The sequence below is a fragment of the Sciurus carolinensis genome, chromosome 1 (assembly GCF_902686445.1).
Source record: "Sciurus carolinensis chromosome 1, mSciCar1.2, whole genome shotgun sequence".
Taxonomy (NCBI): domain Eukaryota; kingdom Metazoa; phylum Chordata; class Mammalia; order Rodentia; family Sciuridae; genus Sciurus; species Sciurus carolinensis.
In genome coordinates this window covers 199,765,354-199,786,181 of record NC_062213.1, presented here as the reverse complement: position 1 = coordinate 199,786,181, position 20,828 = coordinate 199,765,354, and the positions used below count along the sequence as shown (strand labels likewise).

The 20,828-nt window shown below is 43.6% G+C and overlaps 2 protein-coding genes across 7 annotated transcripts in view; both read left to right on the top strand.

Annotated features, from left to right (window-relative positions):
- The window catches only part of Prdm2 (PR/SET domain 2), a 117,604-nt gene that overhangs the window by 40,160 nt on the left and 56,616 nt on the right, over positions 1–20,828 (top strand). For all 6 annotated transcript variants that reach the window (XM_047542842.1, XM_047542884.1, XM_047542849.1 and 3 more), the window contains 2 exons: positions 9,247–9,399; positions 17,779–17,905. In XM_047542842.1, coding sequence (XP_047398798.1) covers positions 9,247–9,399; positions 17,779–17,905 — 280 coding nt within the window. The remainder of the gene's footprint in view (positions 1–9,246; positions 9,400–17,778; positions 17,906–20,828) is intronic.
- On the top strand, positions 2,551–3,356 carry LOC124978945 (40S ribosomal protein S6-like). Its single transcript, XM_047542926.1, has one exon. It carries the CDS (start codon positions 2,570–2,572, stop codon positions 3,317–3,319), a length of 750 nt encoding a protein of 249 aa, XP_047398882.1. The 5' UTR covers positions 2,551–2,569; the 3' UTR covers positions 3,320–3,356.

Below are 20,828 nucleotides of genomic sequence, written 5' to 3'. Positions count from 1 at the left end.
CCCGGCTCCGATAAGCCACCTCTATCTGGGCCTGCCACCCGGACCGAGCTTTACCCAGTGGGCAGACTCACCCGTGGCTCTATTTCAGTCCGGGTCTCTCAATGCCTCCCCTTCTTAACTCCTGGGTTCTGGAGCGACTGGGGGTGCAGTCTCCCTCTAGGCTGCCATCTTGGATCTGAGCAGAACTTTTGAATTGCTTGAATAAGAATTCTTTTAATACATTCGTTTGTTAAAGTGACTTTATTTTTTTATGGCAGTTTTAGGTGCACAGAAAAGTTGACACGAAAATTTAGAAAAGTTTCTATCTTAATCGTTTCGTGCTGCCATAATAAAATAACACAGACGGGGTAATTTGTAGATTTTTATTGACTCAGTTCTGGAGGCTGAGAAGTCTAAGATCAAGGAACTGCATGGTGAAGGGTTTCTTGCTGCATCATAACATGGTGGGAAGCACTGTAGGGCCTTGAACTTGCATTATCCCATGAGACTGTGCCTCTCAACACTGTTGCTTTGGGGACTGGGTTTCCAACACATCTTTTGGGAGAGCGGTCAAACCTTAACCCTTCCCACACCCACATTCTGCATACATGGCCTTCCCCACTACTAGCACCTCACACCTGGCTGGGCCACTCATTACAGTTGTTGAACAGACCTTGACACATGATTATCAACCACAGTTCATGGTTTATGTTAGGGCTCACTTTTGGTGGTGTACATGCTAATAGGACTTTAAAAAATTAAAAAAAAATATATGTACATATATATGCTCATTACATAATAAGATAAAGAGTACAGATAAATAAACAAGAAGGGAAACATTATTCCAACTCCTGACACCATCTGTGACCACTGTGAATGTGTAACCACCGTGAACATCTTGGTGCACGTCCTTTTAACTCTGCTTTTCTGCCTGCTTTTTAAATGTCTCTCACACATGCCGAGTGCATCACCACACCTGGCTCTTTTTAATAAAAAGGTATTTTTGTTGTTTTGTTTTTTTTTTGTGGTGCTGGGGATTGAACCCAGGGCCTTGTGTGTGCGAGGCAAGCAATCTACCCACTGAGCTATATCTCCAGCCCCTAATAAAAAGTTTTTTAAAAAAAATCTTTCTTATGAGTGAAATCTGATGGTTCACTGTCTCCGTTCGCATTGTATTCATTCAGGCAGGATTTGAGTCAGGAGGACAGAGGGAAGAAGCAGAACTGCATGTCAGTTAATCTTGACAGAGAAACGGCCTCTCCAATGAGAAGACTAATTTCTTAAAAAAGTGAAACCATTTATTAGTCATCACTATTATGATTAAATATTAGCACGTGAGTGCCATAACCCTCGCTATCTCAATTATTTTAATTTCAAGTCACTTTTAAGGTAAATTGCAGGCAAGAAGAAAACAGTGGAGAGAATTCAGCCAGCTAGTTCTGCAGAACCTTCTTTCAGAAAGGGCCACCGAGGCCTTAGGGTGCTTTCTAGCTTCTAAACCTATGTCAGAGCAGCCCCTTAGGAAAGGTCTGGATCTTTGGAAATCCAACCTGCCACCTGTGTTTTAGCCCTGGAGCTACTGAGGGTTTTTAGGAAAAAATCAGATGTTTTGTGACACACGAACATTTTGTGAAATTCGAATTTTAGTTCACGAGTAAAGTTTTATTGGAACATAGCTCCGTTTATTTGTTTACATGTTATCTGTGACTGTTTTTGCCATGCAATGGCAGACTTAAGCGGTTGCAACAGAGACTGTGTGTGGCCTGATGAGCAGAAAATAGTTTTGTGTGACTTGATGGAAAAAGTATGCTGAACCTGGTCTGGTGTGTGAGGAAGAGGAGCAGTAGGAACGAGCACGGAGGTGCCTAGTCTTTCACGTTTAGTGAGTGGTGCTTGAGAGTGGAATGGCTGTAGAGCTGGTTGTCAGAGAAACAACTGAGCCAGTCACATTCTTCTCAGGAACCGAACGACAGATGAGGACATTCAAATATGGACAATTATGTGATATTTCTGAGCAAGTTAACTGTGCTCAGATTTTCAGCTTGGTCTGGTACAAAAGGACTATCTCTTTGGGATCATATTTATTTACCTATTTAATGCCTGTCCATTAAGCATTTACCACGTACCAGGCCCTGTCCTAAGTTCTGGGACATAAAGCTCGGTGCATAACTTTTGTCGTGTTATAAGCTACTGGCAATACCTAGCATCTCACGGTGCAGTCATGGAATGAAGGACTACTAGAAATAACCTAAATTTTTCTTCGGCTCAGGAATCCTTGTCCCCCATGGTGTGCTTGATGTCTTCAAGCTGGTAGCCCTGGAGTTGGGTCAGGAGCCAATTCTGGTTACCTGTGCAGTTCTCTTCCCACTGGCAGAGACTAGGGACTCCGAAGCCGTTGCGTTGTAGACCCTCCTATCTCTCTGCTTTCCACCACTGTAACAGAGTACCTAAGACAGGCTACTTAAGAGCAAAGACAGAGGTTTGTTTTGGCTTCAAGTTCTGGAGTTCTTATCCCTCAGATAATGTCAGCACATCATGGTGAGCACACATGTAAGAGCAAAACAGCCGGTGGGAGATCAGCTGCTCCAAAATGAAGCTGAATATCTCCTTCCCAGCCACTGGCTGCCAGAAACTCATTGAAGTGGACGATGAACGCAAACTGCGTACTTTTTATGAGAAGCGTATGGCCACAGAAGTTGCTGCTGACGCTCTGGGTGAAGAACGGAAGGGTTATGTGGTCCGAATCAGTGGTGGGAACGACAAACAAGGCTTCCCCATGAAGCAGGGTGTCTTGACCCATGGCTGTGTGCGTCTGCTACTGAGTAAGGGGCACTCCTGTTACAGACCAAGGCGAACTGGAGAGAGAAAGCGCAAATCTGTTCGAGGTTGCATTGTGGATGCCAATCTGAGCGTTCTTAACTTGGTTATTGTAAAAAAAGGAGAGAAGGATATTCCTGGATTTACGGATACTACTGTACCTTGTAGACTGGGGCCCCAAAGAGCTAGTAGAATCCACAAACTTTTCAGTCTATCCAAGGAAGATGATGTCCGCCAATATGTTGTCAGAAAACCCTTAAACAAGGAAGGTAAAAAACCTAGGACCAAAGCACCGAAGATTCAGCATCTTGTTACTCCACGTGTCCTGCAACACAAACGCAGGCGTATTGCTCTGAAGAAACAGCGTACTAAGAAAAATAAGGAAGAGGCTGCAGAATATGCCAAACTTTTGGCTAAGAGAATGAAAGAAACCAAAGAAAAATGCCAGGCACAGATTGCCAAGAGACGCAGGCTGTCCTCTCTGAGAGCTTCTACTTCTAAGTCTGAGTCCAGTCAAAAATAAGAATTTTTAAGAGTAACAAATAAATAAGATCTGGCCTTCAAAATAAAAGAGCAAAACAGCCACATCTCAGACCTCCAGCCAGAGCAGAGAGAGAGGCGATAGCGGGGCCCCACATTCCCTTTAGAGGGCATGACCCTAATAACCCTCAGGACCTCACACTAGGCACCTCCCAGTACCACCAACCAGGGGACCAAGTCTGTAAACGGGGACCTTTGGGGAGACACTGTAACCATAGCAAACCCCAGAAATCTCTGCAGAAAGTGTACACGTGCACACGTCCACAGAGGCGCTTGCTGGTTGTTTCTAGGGTTATATAGAATGCTGAAACATTGCAGGGAGAGTGTATGACTGAAGAGTTCTAAGAATAAGTTATTTTGTTTATCCAGCAGATGTTGATTGGGGGCCTGTTGTGAACCAGTCAGCACTTATTGATCATCTGTTGTGTTTTGAGATTTTTCAGAACATTTGTGTAGTTGTAGGTCTGAAACTTATTGAGGGCTAGTCATTGTGGCTTGCTCCGGAGACATGGATGTTAGATCGGGCTCTGAGGGCCTGAAAGGCTAAGCTATTTACTTTTTAAATGTGTATTTTAGAGTCACCTATGTGAGTAACTTCTGTACTGGGAACTGTCCTCTGAGTAACAGACTTGTGGTAAAATGTGCCATGACCAACTGGATTCTCTTACTTCCTTTATTCTAGAATGTTCAGAACATTTCAGAAAATAGTGATACATTTGAGTAGTTCTTAAAAAGTCCCTGTTCTCAAAAGTAATCTGAAGAGTGAAGTAGTTGATACCAAGATCCATTTTTTATTCCCCAGAAAGTTACTTTTGTAGGGTGTCAGTTTTGTAATCTGTAATAAGACCTGCAAATATCTAGCCCTATTATTAAAAAATGACAGGAATTTGAACGTGTAAAGAAAGCATGATATTTTCTGGGTAGCAGTTTTAATAAAATTCTTTATAATTGAGATATAACTTTTATTAAATGTTTTCTTACCAAACTGAGGTTACCCTTTTGTTTTTTTTATTCTCATCAATTTGCTTGACTGCAGCGTAGAATCATGTATATGAAATTAGTAGATGGAGGATTCTGGCTCAGTACGTAAATATTAGTTGAACCCAAACATTGAAGAAAAACATGTGCTCGTATAGAGAATAATCTTTTTTTTTTTTTTTTTGAGTTACAATGTAAGTGGGAAACAGAACTTAGGTCAAGAAAAACAGCTCTCCAGGGAGATGAAATATGAAATGGAACCTCAGGCAGTGTGGGCACTCCAGGCCACCAAAATAGGAACCCAGCTTCCAGGAGAGTCTCTGCCTCCATGGCTGATGTGTTGGCCTGCCAGCTTCCCTGTGATGTAGCGGGGTCAGAGAACAGTGAAGGGAGATGGCTTTGCTGCTGCTGACTCTGCTGGGGAGCTGGCTCCCGTGAAACAGGCCTGTTCTCACCCTGAGAGCTGATGCAGCATGAGTCGTTTTCTTTGTTGCCTTCAATCTTGGGAGTGATTTCTGTCAGTTGGTTCCTTGCAGGTGGACAGTTGAGAATTTGAATGTTGGTATGTTTGCATAAATTGAGAACTTTTAAAATTTACAAAGTGAATTAATACACTTACAAAGTAGCAGATGATAAAGCTATAGTTTGTTCTACAGATATTCTCTAAAGGATATGAAGACATAATTTTGAATGTGTACTTAAATTGGTATGAGTACTAAAGTTTGAGTTTAGATTATAACAATTTCAAAATTACTGGATTAAATTGAATGGAAATTAGGTGGTATGAGAGTAACACTCCGCTTCACAGAGTTTAGTGATGGAAGAGAAGGAAGGTTGACCTAGATAAGGTCGGGAGGTCCGAGATGGCAATGGGGCTGAAGGAAGGGAAGATAGAAAGTCAGCTGAGAGCTCCCCTCAGGACAAAAGCGGACCTCCCTCCCCATTCCCTGTTTGCAGATCTGTTTTATTTTGGTGTCGGGGCCAGGTTTGAATCCTGATTTTTAGTGACTTGATTACTCTAGTTGCCAATCCATTGTCGGTTTCCTTGTTCATAAAAGTGGCTTAGTATTTCATAGATTATATTCTAGATTCTTATGAAGGTTAAACAAATATCACACAAAGCCCCTAGTCCAGTGCTTGGTAGAGAGGCACTAATAGTACATAAGCAGATACCCTTCCTCTGTGAAAAGGGATCGTTTCGTGGATTCAGTCAGAAAAAGAATCATTAATTTTATGTAATAACATTTCTGTTAGGATCAAGTAAGCTGAGTATTTCCTGGTCTTTGTACAGGTCTGGAAAGAGGCTTCTTGCTGAAGCCTGTCCTGTTCCATTTGTTAGGTTTGAGTGAGGGTAGAAACTTGTCCTGTCTTTGCTTTGTCTTTGTGTGAAAGGAGGAAATTAGAGTTGGTTTTCCATTCTTTCCTCTACCCTTGCCTGATGGCAGATGCCACTTTTGAAGCCTAGTGATTTGTAGTTACATTAGGCAAAATTTGACCACATTTTGGAGGTAGGTTCTGTTTGTCATTCACTGAAATTAGTTTGATTGGAAACCAGCGTTTGACCTACCGAGTGGGAATTGTGCAAGAGCACATTCTCCTCCCGGTTCCTTCCTGTAAGATTGAGCACAGTGGAATGGGAAGCTGTGCACTCACTCGTTGTCAGAATCTGTGTGAGGAGCAGGATTTTAACTTAGACCTGGTTACCTTCATTCAGACTTAGTTTTTTGTTCAAAAGAGGATGTACTCGTTCCTGTCCAACTTCCTCTTTTCCATGCAGATTTTACTATATCAGTGGAGACGAGGTATAGAAAATTCAGATTGAACAAAGAAAAAAAATTAAAATTATTTTCAGAGAAAATCATTATTGTGTTTTCATGCATTAAGTTTGAAGAATTTTTTCTCATATATTCATGTTGAAGACAAAAATGATATCATGTAATTTATTCTTTCTGTAATAGCTTTATTCAGTCATCAATGTATGGTCAATCTATTGATAGATTTCTACAATCTCCAGTTATCTTTATTTTCATTATAGAAATTATGTATCATTTAAAAAATTCTTGAGGATATAGCAGTGTCTAACAGGAAGTAATCCAGTTAATCACTTACATAACTTTTAAGGGTCTTCTTAGTACTCTTGTATGAATGGACCATAACTTACAGAGCTAATTCCATAGTGTCATAGTAAACCACGCAGCTGTGAACATCCTTGTACGACAGTGTTGGTACAGGTGCCCAACCGTCTCATTAGAATAAATCCCTCCAAGCGTGTGTGCTGGTTAGAGCGTGTGTATATGGTAAAAGATTTTTTTTTTTGTCAAATAGTGCTAAAATTCTACCCAAAACAGTTCCACCAGTTTGTTCTCTGATTGTCAGTGCTTGGGGAGAGTGTTTACACACAACCCTTCCAATGTGTTTTTCCCTTAAAAATATTTTTTTGCCAATTTAACAAGTGAAAGCTTTTAATTTGAAATTATTTTCGATCATTAGTTTTTTTATGAGATTTTTAGACTCTTGTTTTCCTTTGCAAATTCCTTGTTGGCCTACTTAAAAAATTTGAAGTGTTTATCTTTTTCTGTAAAATTAAGTATTTTCTTTTTGCACACCAGTGTGACTCAGAAGAAGCCTTGGTCCTCTTTGAAGCGCAGGGAGCTGTGCATGAATAAAGGCTTCACTCAACTGGAACACTTGCCTTTCACAAAGGTCTGTGCTGACCTGAAAGCCAGGAAGTTCCAGCAGGGCCCCATTGTATGGGCAGGTGGATGCGGCCCTTCCTCCAGGCTGTGGGATTCCTGGCAGCTGTGTGTGTCCCTGTAGTCCCATTGATCTCTGCTGCTGTGCCTGTGTGCCAGTGGGGACTGAGCGAGACCCTGACGTGCACTGGGGACATCAAAACCAGACTTTATCCCTGGGCCCTGGCATTTTCTGTCAGGGGCAGGGGAATAATGCCTCATAAGTAGTGGAAAGGAACTAAGTTGGATTGGTGATACTCAAGCCCATCTCCTCCTTTCTCCTTATTTTACTGTGTTGGCAGACATTACAAACCTGTCTCCAAAACATTTTAAATTAAAGCAACTTTTGCTGTCTTAGCGTGTTGGGTTTGAAGTTGCGTTGTGATGCTGGCTCTCGTGACGTGCTGTTCTGGGGCTGCTCTGTTTTAAAGGGGAGGGGTGTGTAGGGCCTGCCTGCTGTGAGGTGTGAGGAGCCTGAGGCCACACGGTCACCTCTTGAGAGTGGTGCATGGGTTGTTTCGTGAGCAGTCAAGTTTCCAATCAACTCCCGGGGTACCTGGATAACAGTGAAAACGTGCACCTTGGCACTTAGGGCAATGAAATAAACTGACCGCAGAGCAGCTTCCGCCAGTGCCCATCACACAGTAGGTGCTCATCAGATGACGGTGGTTATGCACTCGGTGGTCATTTATTGTTTCCCTGCTGTGTGCCAGGCACAGGTTGAGGTGTTGGGGCACTGGCATGGGAGAAAAGGCTAGTGCCTTCCCAGGGTGCTGATGCTCTGGTGGGGGAGACGGGCCCTGAACAAGGCAGTGAGGCGACAGCTGATACTGTCCCTGCACCAAGCACCTGGAGGGCTAGGAGAGGTGAGGTGGGAGAGGCCGGGTGCTGAGGAGAGGGAGGGGTGCGGTTTCACTGAGGGCCCTGTTGCAGAGGTTGTGCAGACCTGGTTTAAGCCTGTCTTTACTGCAGTGAGTGACTTTGAAAGGAAAGTTATTTGGCTTCTGAGCCTTGGTTCCCACGTGGTGGAAGGAGAAGTAATGGTCAGTGTGCCTGCTGGGGCCCAGTGAGGGTGAGCAGGGAGCATCATGCCTGATGAGCTCCCGGCAGGTTCCCCTGTATCCTGCTGGCCAGGCCCGCCGGACATCAGGTGGGGGCAGGCACCTTGTTCTGGAAGGAACAGTGCAGTTATGGGAGGTGACTAATGTGGGGGGAGAGGGGAGAGGAACAGATGGTGGGAGACATGGTAAGAGTCATGGTACCTATGTTCTATTCTTTCCTACTAAAAGGAAAGTAAAAAACTTGTTTCTTTTGCTGAACACATCTGTCTGCAGTTCTCTTTCAGGGCCTCCTTGGGTGTTTTGCAGTCTAGTTTTGGTGAATAAAATGTCTACATGTATGTGCGTATATAAAAATTGAAGTGAAAGGTTGTTGAAAAATAGGTGTTCTTTAAAATGAAGGAATGTTAACTAAGTGCTGCTGGAAGAATCTCTGGGAGAAATCGTCTAAGGGTGGGTGATCAGGGTGCTTCATGCAAGAGTGGATTGATGTGACTTCTCAAAGGGGGGCTGGGTTTTCATTTGTTGTTGGAGGGAGCTGGTACTTCCCAGAGCATGAGCCATGGCACCTCAGTCCTGATGGGTGCTCTGCATGGGGCCGGTGGTAATGAGCGGCTGCGTTTGCAGAGCATCATGCCCGGTCACCCTCGTAGGTGGTTTACGGTGTGTGTTTACTTCCTGAAGTCTCTGTCAGTCCTGCCAGAAGAAGACCCACTGACTTGGGTCACCCTGCGGGCCAGGCCCTTGTGCTAGAGTGGCAGAGCAACCCCGAGAGCACGGGGTTGGTGCCATCGGCACGGCCTCGAGCTTCCCATTCCTAAGCTGTGCTTTAAGGAGCGTCGTGGTCACTTCTTCGTGCACGTGTTTGCAAAGCTTTTGGTGATCATCAAGTATTTTAATTTCATAGCTCCTTATGCTTAGGGGAAAAGGAAACAAGCCCCAATAAAAAATTAATGGGAATTACATGGTTTTGAGTTTCAGTTTTACTTGGTAGTTTTCTTTTCTCTGTCACTTGTTTTGTTCTCTGAAATGCGTTATAGAGTCGTCATGCGTATTGAAAAAGAATTGTTTTGAACATTGAAAATGGGGACACTCTTGAGTACTCCTGTCTTAACAAAGGTTTTTTTCCCCCCATTTCCAAGGTATATTACCCGAATTTGGGATGGATGTGCATCGATGCCACTGATCCAGAGAAGGGGAACTGGCTGCGATATGTGAACTGGGCTTGCTCAGGAGAAGAGCAAAATTTATTTCCACTGGAAATCAACAGAGCCATTTACTATAAAACTTTAAAGGTAATGGTGTTGTAAAAGTCTACTGCAAGTTACTCTGCATGCGTTTTCTAAATGTGGTCTTGGCTGTGACTGACAATAACTATTTTTCAGACCTTGAAAGGACTATATTTGAAGTGGTTCATTCGCAGACTCAAGGTCCTTTGGTACATAAATGGTTGCCTCTGCTTCATGTGTGTCAGGGAACTCAACTAAAGCACGAAGAGGGGTTGAGTGATTACACACTGTGTCTTTGTGGGTACTGTTGATGAAATGCGGGGCAGCTGCTCCCCTCCTCCGGACGCGTGGGAACTGGCTGATGGGCAGCTTTATTCCACTGTAAGGAACTACCAGTAGTTGTGGTGGTGCTGTGTTCAAACAGGTTCATAGTCTTCAAGGTAAATGAAGCCTTGGATTGGCTTTTCCTTTCCTTCAATTTTATTCAGAATACAAATTACACAGAACATGTTTCTTCTGTCACACTTTTATTTGGAGACATTAATCGCTGAGGTGAAAAGGGGCAAGTCAGGTGTAACTGCATTTCTGCCACCAACAAGAGTGTATCTCCTTCTGGTTTTCGCTGGCCATGTTCTTGGGGAAGACAGAGCTGTATGTCATGCATGGAAATGTTCCAAGGTGGAGTCTTGAGGTCATAGAGATAGATGGTTGTTGCTTGTTTGGAATAGATGGCTTTGCTAAAGTTGCTGTAAGGAGAGTTTGTTTTTATTCACTTGCTTCCATTAAATATATCATAGATTGACGGACAGTCCATAAAAAAAATGATCTCTATGGAGTTGATAATTATCGATGAGCAAACATTGAAGGCAGAAGCCAGCTTAGCAGGGTGCCGAGTGTCATTGAGGCAGCGCTAGGCCATTAAACAGGTGAGACTGTTTAATTTTTTTCTGATGTTGCTACCCAGTCGGACACGGCTTATTTCCTCATTTATACCATGTCCTTGCATTTAGTCCTTGTAGGAATTGTGCGTGTGACTTTCTCATTCATGACTTCTGAAACCTTGCTTCCTATTTTCTTTCTGCTGATTATAGCAGTATGTTTTCCTGGTAGGGATTACTGCAGTTTTGTTATACTGGATTTGAAATTGGATTCAAAATGTGATTCAAGAATTCATTCTGTTTCACCAGTTTATTTAAAGTGAGAGACATCTGGTTGAATTGGTGAGGTAGAATCCGGGCGGAGACAAAACTCGGGCCAGCAGATGACAGTGAGTTGGCCTCGGCACGGGAGTGAGGCTCTGAAGGAGCGTAGGCTCTGGAGGTGGGGGACCCTGCAGCTCTTCTTTAGGCTTCAAGCTAAAATGTGTTCTCTCCACGGGGAGACGCGCAGGGATGGAGAAGCCACTCGGGGTGGGCGGGAGAGTGGACTCTGAGGCCAAGGTGCCCAGCTCACTTATGGAAGACATGTGGCAGAGTCGTCGGGATGAGCGTGCGGGTGAGTAGGGACAGAGCTGGCGCACTAGTAAGTAAGGGCTGAGGATGAGAGCTGTCATTTTGCCCAGGCGATGTGATGTGGTGGTGTGCCAGCAGCGGGAGTTCTAGAGCAGGCCACTTGGTGAGCGAACGTTGGCGTCTAGGTGTGTGGCACACGATGTTCCTTCATCCCTCTCAGTTTTCTCACTAGTCAAGGTGGAGGCCGTCGTACAGGTTGAGAACTCTTGTCTGAAATCTTTGGGATCACCAGTGTTCCCAGTTTTGAGTTTGGAGTATCTGCATAACTGGGGGTGGGACTCCCATTTTGTGTATCTAAACATGAAATTCATTTGTCATACACACCTACCTGTGCACATAAACAGGAGGTAGTTTTATATAGCATTTTTAGTGTGCCTGCCTTTTGACTGTGATCTGTCACATGAGGTCAGGTGTGGCATTTTCCACTTGTGGTATCATGTTGGCACCCTGAAAGATTCCCATTTGGGAGCATTTTGGATTAGGGATACTCAACCTGCAATACCAATGCATACACTTGTTGTAAAGATGAAACAATCCAATATGTGGTAGCTTAGGCCAACATCATTACTCAGAAATAGAAATAACTAGCTATAAAACTATTGTCATTTTTACCTGTCTTTGTCCGAAATAACACAGTTCTGATCTTTGCAGACCTCCCCCACCCGACCTTTGATATTTACTCACGTGTGCATGAGGCCTTTCAGATTCCTTACTGGTGATCATCTAACTGTATTCTTCTGGATTAAGCATTCTGTGGGGTAGGTGTTGTAAATGAATTACGTGTGATGTTTTCTGGGCTCTGTATCACCTTCTCATCTTATTCTACCCAGATAATTGGAAAATCTCAACATTAGTTTTGCTTGTACTGTGATTAAAAATCATTTTAAATTCTTCAAAGTTAACAAGCCTGTTTTCCATTCACTCATCTATTCAGTAGTTTGACAGATATTGATTGTCTACTGTGGATGGGATACTCTTCTGTGGTAGTGGACAGAACAGACAAGGTCCCAGTCTCAGGGAACTTCCATTTTATTTTTATGGTGAGGGGGGTCAGATAAACAAGTAATTAGGTCGACAGAATCATTTCAGATAGCAGCTTTGAGGACAATACAATGCCATGGACAGCGACTTGGAGGGAGAGGCCGATTTGGCTTCTGGGCCCAGGGAAGGCCTTCCTGAGAAAGAGATTTGAAGTCCATCTCTGGCTAGAAAGGAAGCAGCCATTCACAGATCTGGGGGAGAACAGTCCAGGAAGAGGGGCTGGAAGAAGGAAAGTGCCTTGAAGTAGGAACACACTAGTAGTTGTTTTTGGTTTTGTTTTTTAAAGGAACACAACAAAGGCTGGTGTGACTGGAAGGAGGAGGGGAATAGTAGGAAGTGAGGCAGGCAGGGGCTGGATCAGGCGGGGCCTCGTGACTCAGGGAGAAAAGTATGAGTTTTAGTCTTAAGTTCAGTTCCCTCATTCAAGATTTGAGGCTGAGATCTGATCCGTGACTTTTAAAAGATCAGGCTGGGGAGTGGATTGTAGGTGGATAAGTGCGTGAATTTGGTGTACTCCATCGATTCTGGACCAGTTTTCTTATTTGATCTAGTATCAGGAATATTAGAACCCTTGCTTCTTCCTAATTCGTCTGATAAAATTTCAAGTTTATGTAAACTGATATTTAGAGAAGAGAGTATACTTGATTTTATAAAGTCTGCCTGAATCCAAAGGAGAAGTTGTAAGGGTTCGAAGTCTTTGTTGTTTTTATTTTTCCTTTAACATCGAAATACAGTACGATCATGCACCACCATACAGTGGTGGTTTCCAAAGATGGCATCAATCAGTGACCTCGGTGCCAGAGTTTGTGGGAGCACTCCCCCTGACATTTGTACCACAGTGGAATTGCCCAGTGGCACATTTCTCAGAATGTATCTCGAAGCATAACTGTATGTAAAAAGGTTGTTGTCTTTCAACTTCATTTTTTAAAATGTAGATTTGTACTTGTAATGATAGAACTTTGCTTTTCATCTGTGTAGCTGTTTTAATACAAAGTTGGGAAGAATATTGCTCCATAGGATAACATCTCAGGATCTCAGTTGTTCTAACAGTTTTGAAAGCAATTCAGTAATCAGGTTATTGTTTCTCTTGATCTAAGCACTTCATCAGCTCAAGAGCCTTTTAAAAATTTTGTATTAGGTTTGAGGTACAAAAGGGTTTTGGTGTGTTTTCATACTGTGTTCTATTAAAATTCCAGCAACAACAAGAGTAACTGGGGACGCTGGCCCACTCCTCTGTGAAGCAGCCCTCCCAGGCTGGTGGAGGAACCATGGAGGCTGGGGCTCTTATTCCTGGTGATCCCTGAAAGTGTCCACTTTCCGACAGAGTCCTGGTTACTCTGTGTGGGTGAGGAATATGTTAAGAACACGGTGGTCCTCACTCCTTCCTGTGCTCTTTTAACTTTGATGTTATTTAAGAATTAACCTATTTCCTGGAATCCTAGACATTTCAAATATTATTTGATACCACCATGTTCATAAATTTGACTTGTAACGAAAAGATAAATGAATTGTGTTTGGAATTTATATAGTTTATTTTTGAAAAGTAAACAGATTAACTCACCAGGGTGCCAAAAGGCATTTGTGATGGCCGTTTTATTTCAATAACATCCTGTTTATTAATTAGGTTTTTCGGTTTAGGTTTAACTGATTCAAGAAAAGAAATAATATATTGATTCAAAGATAAGAAAGTGGCAGAGTTTTAGCCATTCTTGAGGGGAGCAAAGGAAACAGTGGCTGGTTCTAACATTTTGAAGAATTTAGCCTATTTTGTAATTTGAACTATATAAACAGAGTTCTGTGGAGAATGAAACAAAGTAACATTTGCTTTTTTTCCCTTTTTATTTATACATGACAGTAGAATGTATTTTGACATACATACATGGAGTATGACTTCCCATTCTTGTGGTTGTATGTACATGGTATGAAGTTATGCTGGTTGTGTATTCATATATGAATATAGAATGTTACATTTGATTCATTCTACTGTCTTTCCCGTTTCCATCCTCTCTCCCTTCCCTTCACCCCGCTTTGTTTAATCCAGTAATCTTCTATCCCCACCTTGCTTATTGTGAGTTCGCATCTGCATATCAGAGAGAACATTTGGCCTTTGGTTTTTTGGGACTGGCTTATTTCACTTAGCATGATAGTCTCTAGTTCCATCCATTTACTGGCAAATACCATAATTTCATTTATCTTTATGGCCCAGTAATATTCCATGGTGTATATATAGCACATTTTCTTTATTCATTCATCTGCTGAAGGGCACCTAGGTTGGTTCCATAGCTTAGGTATTGTGAATTGAGCTGCTATAAACATTGATATGGCTGCGTCACTGTAGTATGCTGATTTTAAGTCCTTTTGGGTATATGCCAAGGAGTGGGATCACAGGGTCAAATGGTGGTGCCATTTCAAGTTTTCTGAGGAACCTCACACTGCTTTCCAGAGTGGTTGCATCCCACCAGCAGTCCTACCAGCAATGTATGAGTACACCTTTTTCCCCACATCCTCGCCAACATTTATTGTTGCTTGTATTCTTGGTGATTGCCATTCTGACTGGAGCGAGATGGAATAACAGTGTAGTTTTAATTTGCATTTCTGTAATTGCTAGAGATGTTGAACATTTTTTCATATATTTGTTTTGATCATTTGTATTTCTTCTTCTGTGAAGTGTCTGTTTGGTTCCTTTACTCATTTATTGGTTGGATTATTTGTTTTTTGCTGTTAAGTTTTTTAGTTCTTCATATATCCTGGAGATTAATGCTCTATCTGAGGTGCAGGTGGCAAAGATTTTCTCCCATTCTGTAGGTTCTTGTTTCCTTTGCTTTGAGGAGACTTTTTAATTTGATGCTATCCCATTAATTTATTTTTGATTTTGCTTTTTGCACTTCAGGAGTCTTATTTGAGGACTTTGGTTCCTAAGCTGATATGGTGGAGATTTGGGCCTCCTTTTCTTTTAGTTTCACTTTGCTACATATGAATTTCCAGTTTTCCCAGCACCATTTGTTGAAGAGGCTGTCTTTTCTCCAGTGCATGTTTATGGCACCTTTGTCTAGTATGAGAAAACTGTATTTGTGTGGGTTTGTACCATTGATCTATGTGTCTGTTTTGATGCCAATAGCATGATGTTTTTGTTACTATGGCTCCATAGTGGAATTTAAGGTCTGGTATTGTGATGCCTCCTGTTTCACTTTTCTTACTAAGCGTTGCTTTGGCTATTCTTATTTTTCCAAATGAATTTCATGACTGCTTTTTCTAGTTCTATGAAGAACATCATTGGAATTTTAATAGGAATCACATTAAATCTGAATAGTACTTTCGGTAGTGTGGCCATTTCAACAAAATTAATTCTACATATCCAAGAACATGGGAGATCTTCCCATCTTCTAGGGTCTTCTTAAATTTCTTTTAGTGTTCTGTACTTTGCATTATAGAGGTCTTTCACCTCTTTTGTTAGATTGATTACAGATATTTTAGTTTTTGAGACTATTATGAATGGGATAGTTCTCCTAATTTCTTTTTCAGTTGATTCATAGGAACACGATTTATGAGTTTTAATTTTATATCCTGCTGCTTTGCTGAATTCATTTATAAGTTCTAGATGTTTTCTGGTAGTTTTTGGGTTTTCTAAATTTAGAATTGTGTCCTCCACAATAGGGATTGTTTGATTTCTTCTTTTCCTATTCCTGTCCTTTTAATATCTTTCTTCTAGAGTTTCAAGGACTTCATTGAATGGAAGTGTTGAAAGAGAACATCCTTGTCTTGTTCCAGTTTTTAGAGGGAATGGTCTCAATTTTTCTGTATTTAGAATGATGTTGGCCTTGGGTTTAAGAAATATACAGCTTGTAGAACGTTGAGGTATGTTCCTACTATCCTTAGGTTTTCTAGTGTTTTGTATTTTGTCCAATGCTTATTCTGCATCTATTGAGATAAGCATGTGAAATGATCACATGATTTTTAACTGTAAGTCTGTTGATGTGATGAATTACGATTTCCAGATGTTGAACCAACCTTGCATTCCTGGGATGAACACCACTCTATCCTGCTGTACTCTTTTTAATAGTAACATTTGCTTTTGATAACTTTATCTGTACTAGAAGGTGTGTTGGAGTATGGAACTGTTTTGTTCCTAAACTGACATCTTAGATGGAATTTCCCTACCCTTAAAAAAAAAAAAAAAAAAAGACTGAACAAAATACCCGGATTATTCTCTTACACAACCATAATGCAATGATCAAAATCAGGAAGCTACACTGAGACAACGTCTCATAGCTGATCTACACCTGATGCAGATGTTGTCAACTGCTGCAATTGTTTTCATTACAAGAGAATAATACTCTTGTATTCAGGTGTCGTATCAGTTTCCTTAGCTTGGGCAGTACCTTAGTCTTTGCTAACCTTTCAGTTTCAAGGAGAAATGGCTATTTTATAGAATGTCTTAGGTTTCATCATGATTAAATTCCATTTATGCCTTTTGGGCAGAAATCTCCTCAAAGTGATGTCATGTTCTTATGTGCGTCCTTCAGGAGGCATGTGAGTTTCATTTGTTACATTACAAAGACACTATTTTCCCCTTGTAATTAATAAATATTTTGTTGGGAGATGTTTTGAGACTATGCAAATAGTGTTACTCCTCAAACTTTCACCTGCTGCTAGTTTTAGCATCCATTGGTGAGTCTTGCCTGAATCAGTTGTCACAGTGATGACTGCCAAGTCATCTTCCGATTCTCTCTTTTCACTATGATCCCTTATGACGAACTTTAAGGAAGAATTTCCCCTTGTATGTATCTACTTGTTCATTCATCTATGTCAGTGTGGACTCATGGATTCTTATTTTATTCAGTGGGTTTAGATGGAATTTCGCTTGCATTATCACCCTTGCAACTTTTTGATCAGGTCAGTCCGTGAGAGAGAAACCAGGAAGCTCTTTTCCCTCCATCCAGTCTTTCCCTTCAGCCTGCCCACCCGCTCTGGTAGGTGTGCCCTGCTGTCGTGTCTTTGCCCCTCCCTGTCACACTGACGGCTAGGAAGCCTGTGTTTTAGGAACCTAAAGTACCTGGGTGGCCTGTGGCTTTACTGCTGTACTCAGTCGTGACGTGAGACCGGGGTGTCCTTGCACGGACCCGGCGGACGGGCGCACGGTCCTGCGCGGCCGCTCCTGGCCGCTCTGCGGCTGGGCCGCGAGGCGGGGCACGCGTGCAGCGCGACCTCACGCTGCACTGGCTGCGAGTCCCGAACGGGCGCTCGCCCCTCTTTCCAAGCCCGGCTCGTTAACTGCGCTGTAAGCTTCTCACCGCTCGGGTTTGGTGGGAAGGGGTTCGTGCTGTCTTCTCCTCTGCGCGGGCGCTTCGGGACGGGAGCGGTAAGGCGTGGACGCAGCTGGGGGCTGAGTCAGAGCTCCGGCGATCCGCCCTCGTCCGCCCTCCAGCCTGTGGCTCAGGGCCCTGACCCGCGGAGCCCCTCCTGTCAGCCGGAACCCCTCCTGCGCGCGGCCGCGAACTCTTCCCGGCAGGACTCCCCTCCTGCGCGCGGCCGTGAGTCCCTCCTCCCGGTAGGAGCCTCGCGCGCGCGGCCACGAGCGCCTCCCAGCTTAGGAACCTCCGCGCGCGGCAGTGAATAGGCTCCTCCTCCCGGCAGTACCCCTTCCTCGCGCGCGGCCGTAAGCTCCTCCTCTAAACCTAGGAACCTACTGCGCGCGCGCGCCCGTGAGCCCCTCCTCCCGGAAGCGCCCCCTCCTCCCTGGAGCTACCCCCACCTCAGCGCGCGCGGCCGGCCGGCGCCCGCCCGACAGCTGTTTGCCATCGGCGTGCCGCTCCCGCCCGCCGCGGCGTTGCCCCGCCCCTGCCAACAACCTCTGCTCTGATTGGCCCGGGGCTTGTCTCTTCTCTCCCCACAGCCAATCGCGCCGGGCGAGGAGCTCCTGGTCTGGTACAATGGGGAAGACAACCCCGAGATAGCAGCTGCGATTGAGGAAGAGCGAGCCAGCGCCCGGAGCAAGCGGAGCTCCCCCAAGAGCCGGAAAGGTAGGACCCGCCGGCCGGCCGGCCGGCTGCCCGCGCCGGGTCCTCTTGCCGCCGCCGCCTTGCCGCCGCCGGCCGGGTCGCGGGTTGGGGCGCGGGCCGGGCGCGGCCCCCGTGGCGTCTTCGTGACCTTTTCCGGACTCGGCCCGCCCGGCCCGCGATCGCCGCCCGGCCCCGCTGCTGAATCACGGCGGCCGCCGCGCTCGGGCTTTTTGCGAACTTGTGCCTGAGCGCCCGCGCGGCCAAAGTGCGGCGGCCGGCTGGGGCTCAGCCCCGGGACGTCAGCGGGGCCGCGGCGCGCTCGACGGGCGGCCTCCGCCTTCCGGCCGCGGCTGACAGCCCGCTCGGCGGACGCGGGCCGCGGGCAGCCGGAGACCGGGAGGAGGGACGGACCGGCGGGCGGGGAGAGGCGGGCCGGGCCGGGGGCAGGTCCCGGAGGATGCTGCGGGCGGGCGGTCGGGAGTGGGGGCGGCCGCCGCTTTGCGTTTTGAGTCACTTCTCGTAGTTTTATGATTTATGGTGTTTTTGAACAAAAGGTAAAGTGTAGTCGCACTTACAAAGGGAGGGTTAGATTCTGGGGAGGAAAATAGTGTGGTTGGTTATATCATATTTCCAGTTGGCATGCTGATACGTTGTTGGAATTTTTTTATGAAGAATTTTAATGTGAATTTGGGAATCTTTTATAGAGCCCAGTTTGAATATGTGCCAAGGCACGTTGTGGTATTTTTTTTTAAATTAATACAAATGCATTATTATTATTAGCTTGTCTTAGTTCTTAAGTAACTTTTTGTAATCATCCCAACAAATGAGTCTGTTCTTTGTCCAGAACATTGCAAAGTATGTTGTAGAAGTCTCGCTGTAAATAAAATCATAAAGTAAAATTGCTTTTGGAAGATTTTAAAATTAATATTAAAAAATGTAGGCAAGAAGACTATTCCGATTTTTCAATTACGGGTTCTTTGTAATCCGTGGCATAATGGAAATAGAACTAATTCCCCCAAGGGACAGCTAGTTGGTGGGCCTTGTGCTGACTACAAATTCTCTGTTTACTGAAGGTCATTAAATACTTTGATTCTGAATCAGATGATCAGAATTTAGAAAATTCCAGATCTTTTCTTATTTTAACTGTGTATTGGGATTTTGTTGATACTAAGCTTAGTGCTTGATTGTTGGCAAACTTCACAAAATTTGACTTTCTCCTTTATTTGGTATGCATTTTATTTATAATTTATGTTACTAGCCTTTCCACCAGAGTTATGATTTTTATAGACTTGGAGATTGGGGACTTATTACTCTGCCACTAAACATAATTATGTATTTAAACATTTGTAGCTTAATAGCAATCTCACATTAAGGCTTTTCTCTATTTGGCATAGTTTGGTGTGCATTTTCAGAACTCTCTTGCTTTCATATTTATCTCTTATTGTTGTTTTCACTTAGTTGGCTATAGAGAAAAACCTGAAAGTAAACTGTTTTATTAGTTGATACATGAACTTACATGTTTCATGCCTAGATTGCTGATTTTCATCTTGAGCTAAATAGTTAATATTTCTTCTTATCCCATTATTGTTTACATAACATACTGTGAGTAGCATATAACACATCCTAGGTTTTAATTAAAATACTAGCATGAAGCTCATTCTTGGAACGAACCATCTGTTTTGGACAGCTTACTAGTAAAGAGGTCTGGTTGCTGTCTGTGACCTAAAAGTTTGGAGAGTTTAAATAATGAGTCAAACCCTTTTTTATTTCTAAATTAAATACTCTGTGAAAGCTAATTTACAACTTGCAAAGACCTGAAACGGAGAGCTTTTTATATTAACTCAGTTCTATTTAGGCCTATGTGTGACCTCAGACATTTAAATAATATCTTTTCAAGCAGTGATGTCAGAGAGTGAATCAGTGCAAATTTTTTTCATAGGTAATGTTACCTTAGTATTTTTGAAAACCAGATGTTGAAAACATACAGTTGACAGGAAGATTGACATTGGGCCTAACCTCATTTTGGTTATGAGAAAGGCAGAGAGAAACAAAGGGCTGAATTCTTGGTGGTTCTGGACCTAGGCTGCTTTGCATGACAGCTGCTGTGCCTACAGCTGTGCATGGCATGTGGGGCCTTTCAGAAGTCATCAGATTTCTGGTGGAAGGTAAGGCCTGCTTAGGCAGTTGAAAACCCCTGATTTCTTTACGTACACAAACCGGCCCCTTCCCTCTCCTCTCTCTCTTGTACTCATTCAACAAAATGTTTATTAAGCCCCTTGTCATGTGCCGGACACTCTGCCTAGTTGCATAGCACACTAGTGATCAAAAAGTCAGTTGTAAGTCTTTCCTTGGTCCTGCAGTCGGGGCAGGTCGGAGGGACAAGAGCACATCAGTAAGTCACTGATCAGTGCCTGCATGGTTGGTTGGCAGGTAGTAGGCCCTTGATAAATATTCCTTGAATGTCAAACAAAGACTCATACAAACATCGTGTAGAGAAGGAAAGAACACAGTGCCTTGAGAACACAGTTCATATTGTCTCTGACCAAGGAGCATGCAGTTCTGCCATGGGCTAAGGATATACATACACTGGGCATTTCTGACTTGATTTATTTTGGATTCTCAGCTTTGTATTTCTGTTAAACTTTGTGTCTGAGTAGACCTATAAGGTTAGATGTGAGAAGTTCCTTGGACTGCACAGTTTAAACTTGTCAGGGAGGGGTTAGTGTTGGGGGGTTTCAGGTTTAAAATGTGAACCATAGGAAGATTATAATCTGTAAAGTAGTATAGTAAAGGCCACCATTATAACTTGATGTAATCTTCTTGGTCTCCCTCTCCCATTTGTGACTAAGAAATGAGAGCCTGAATTTGCCTGTTAGCAACAAACCGTGGTGTTGGTGCTGCGCTTCTGAAGCGCAGCCGTTGGTGTTGCCCTTCTCTGGCTTGG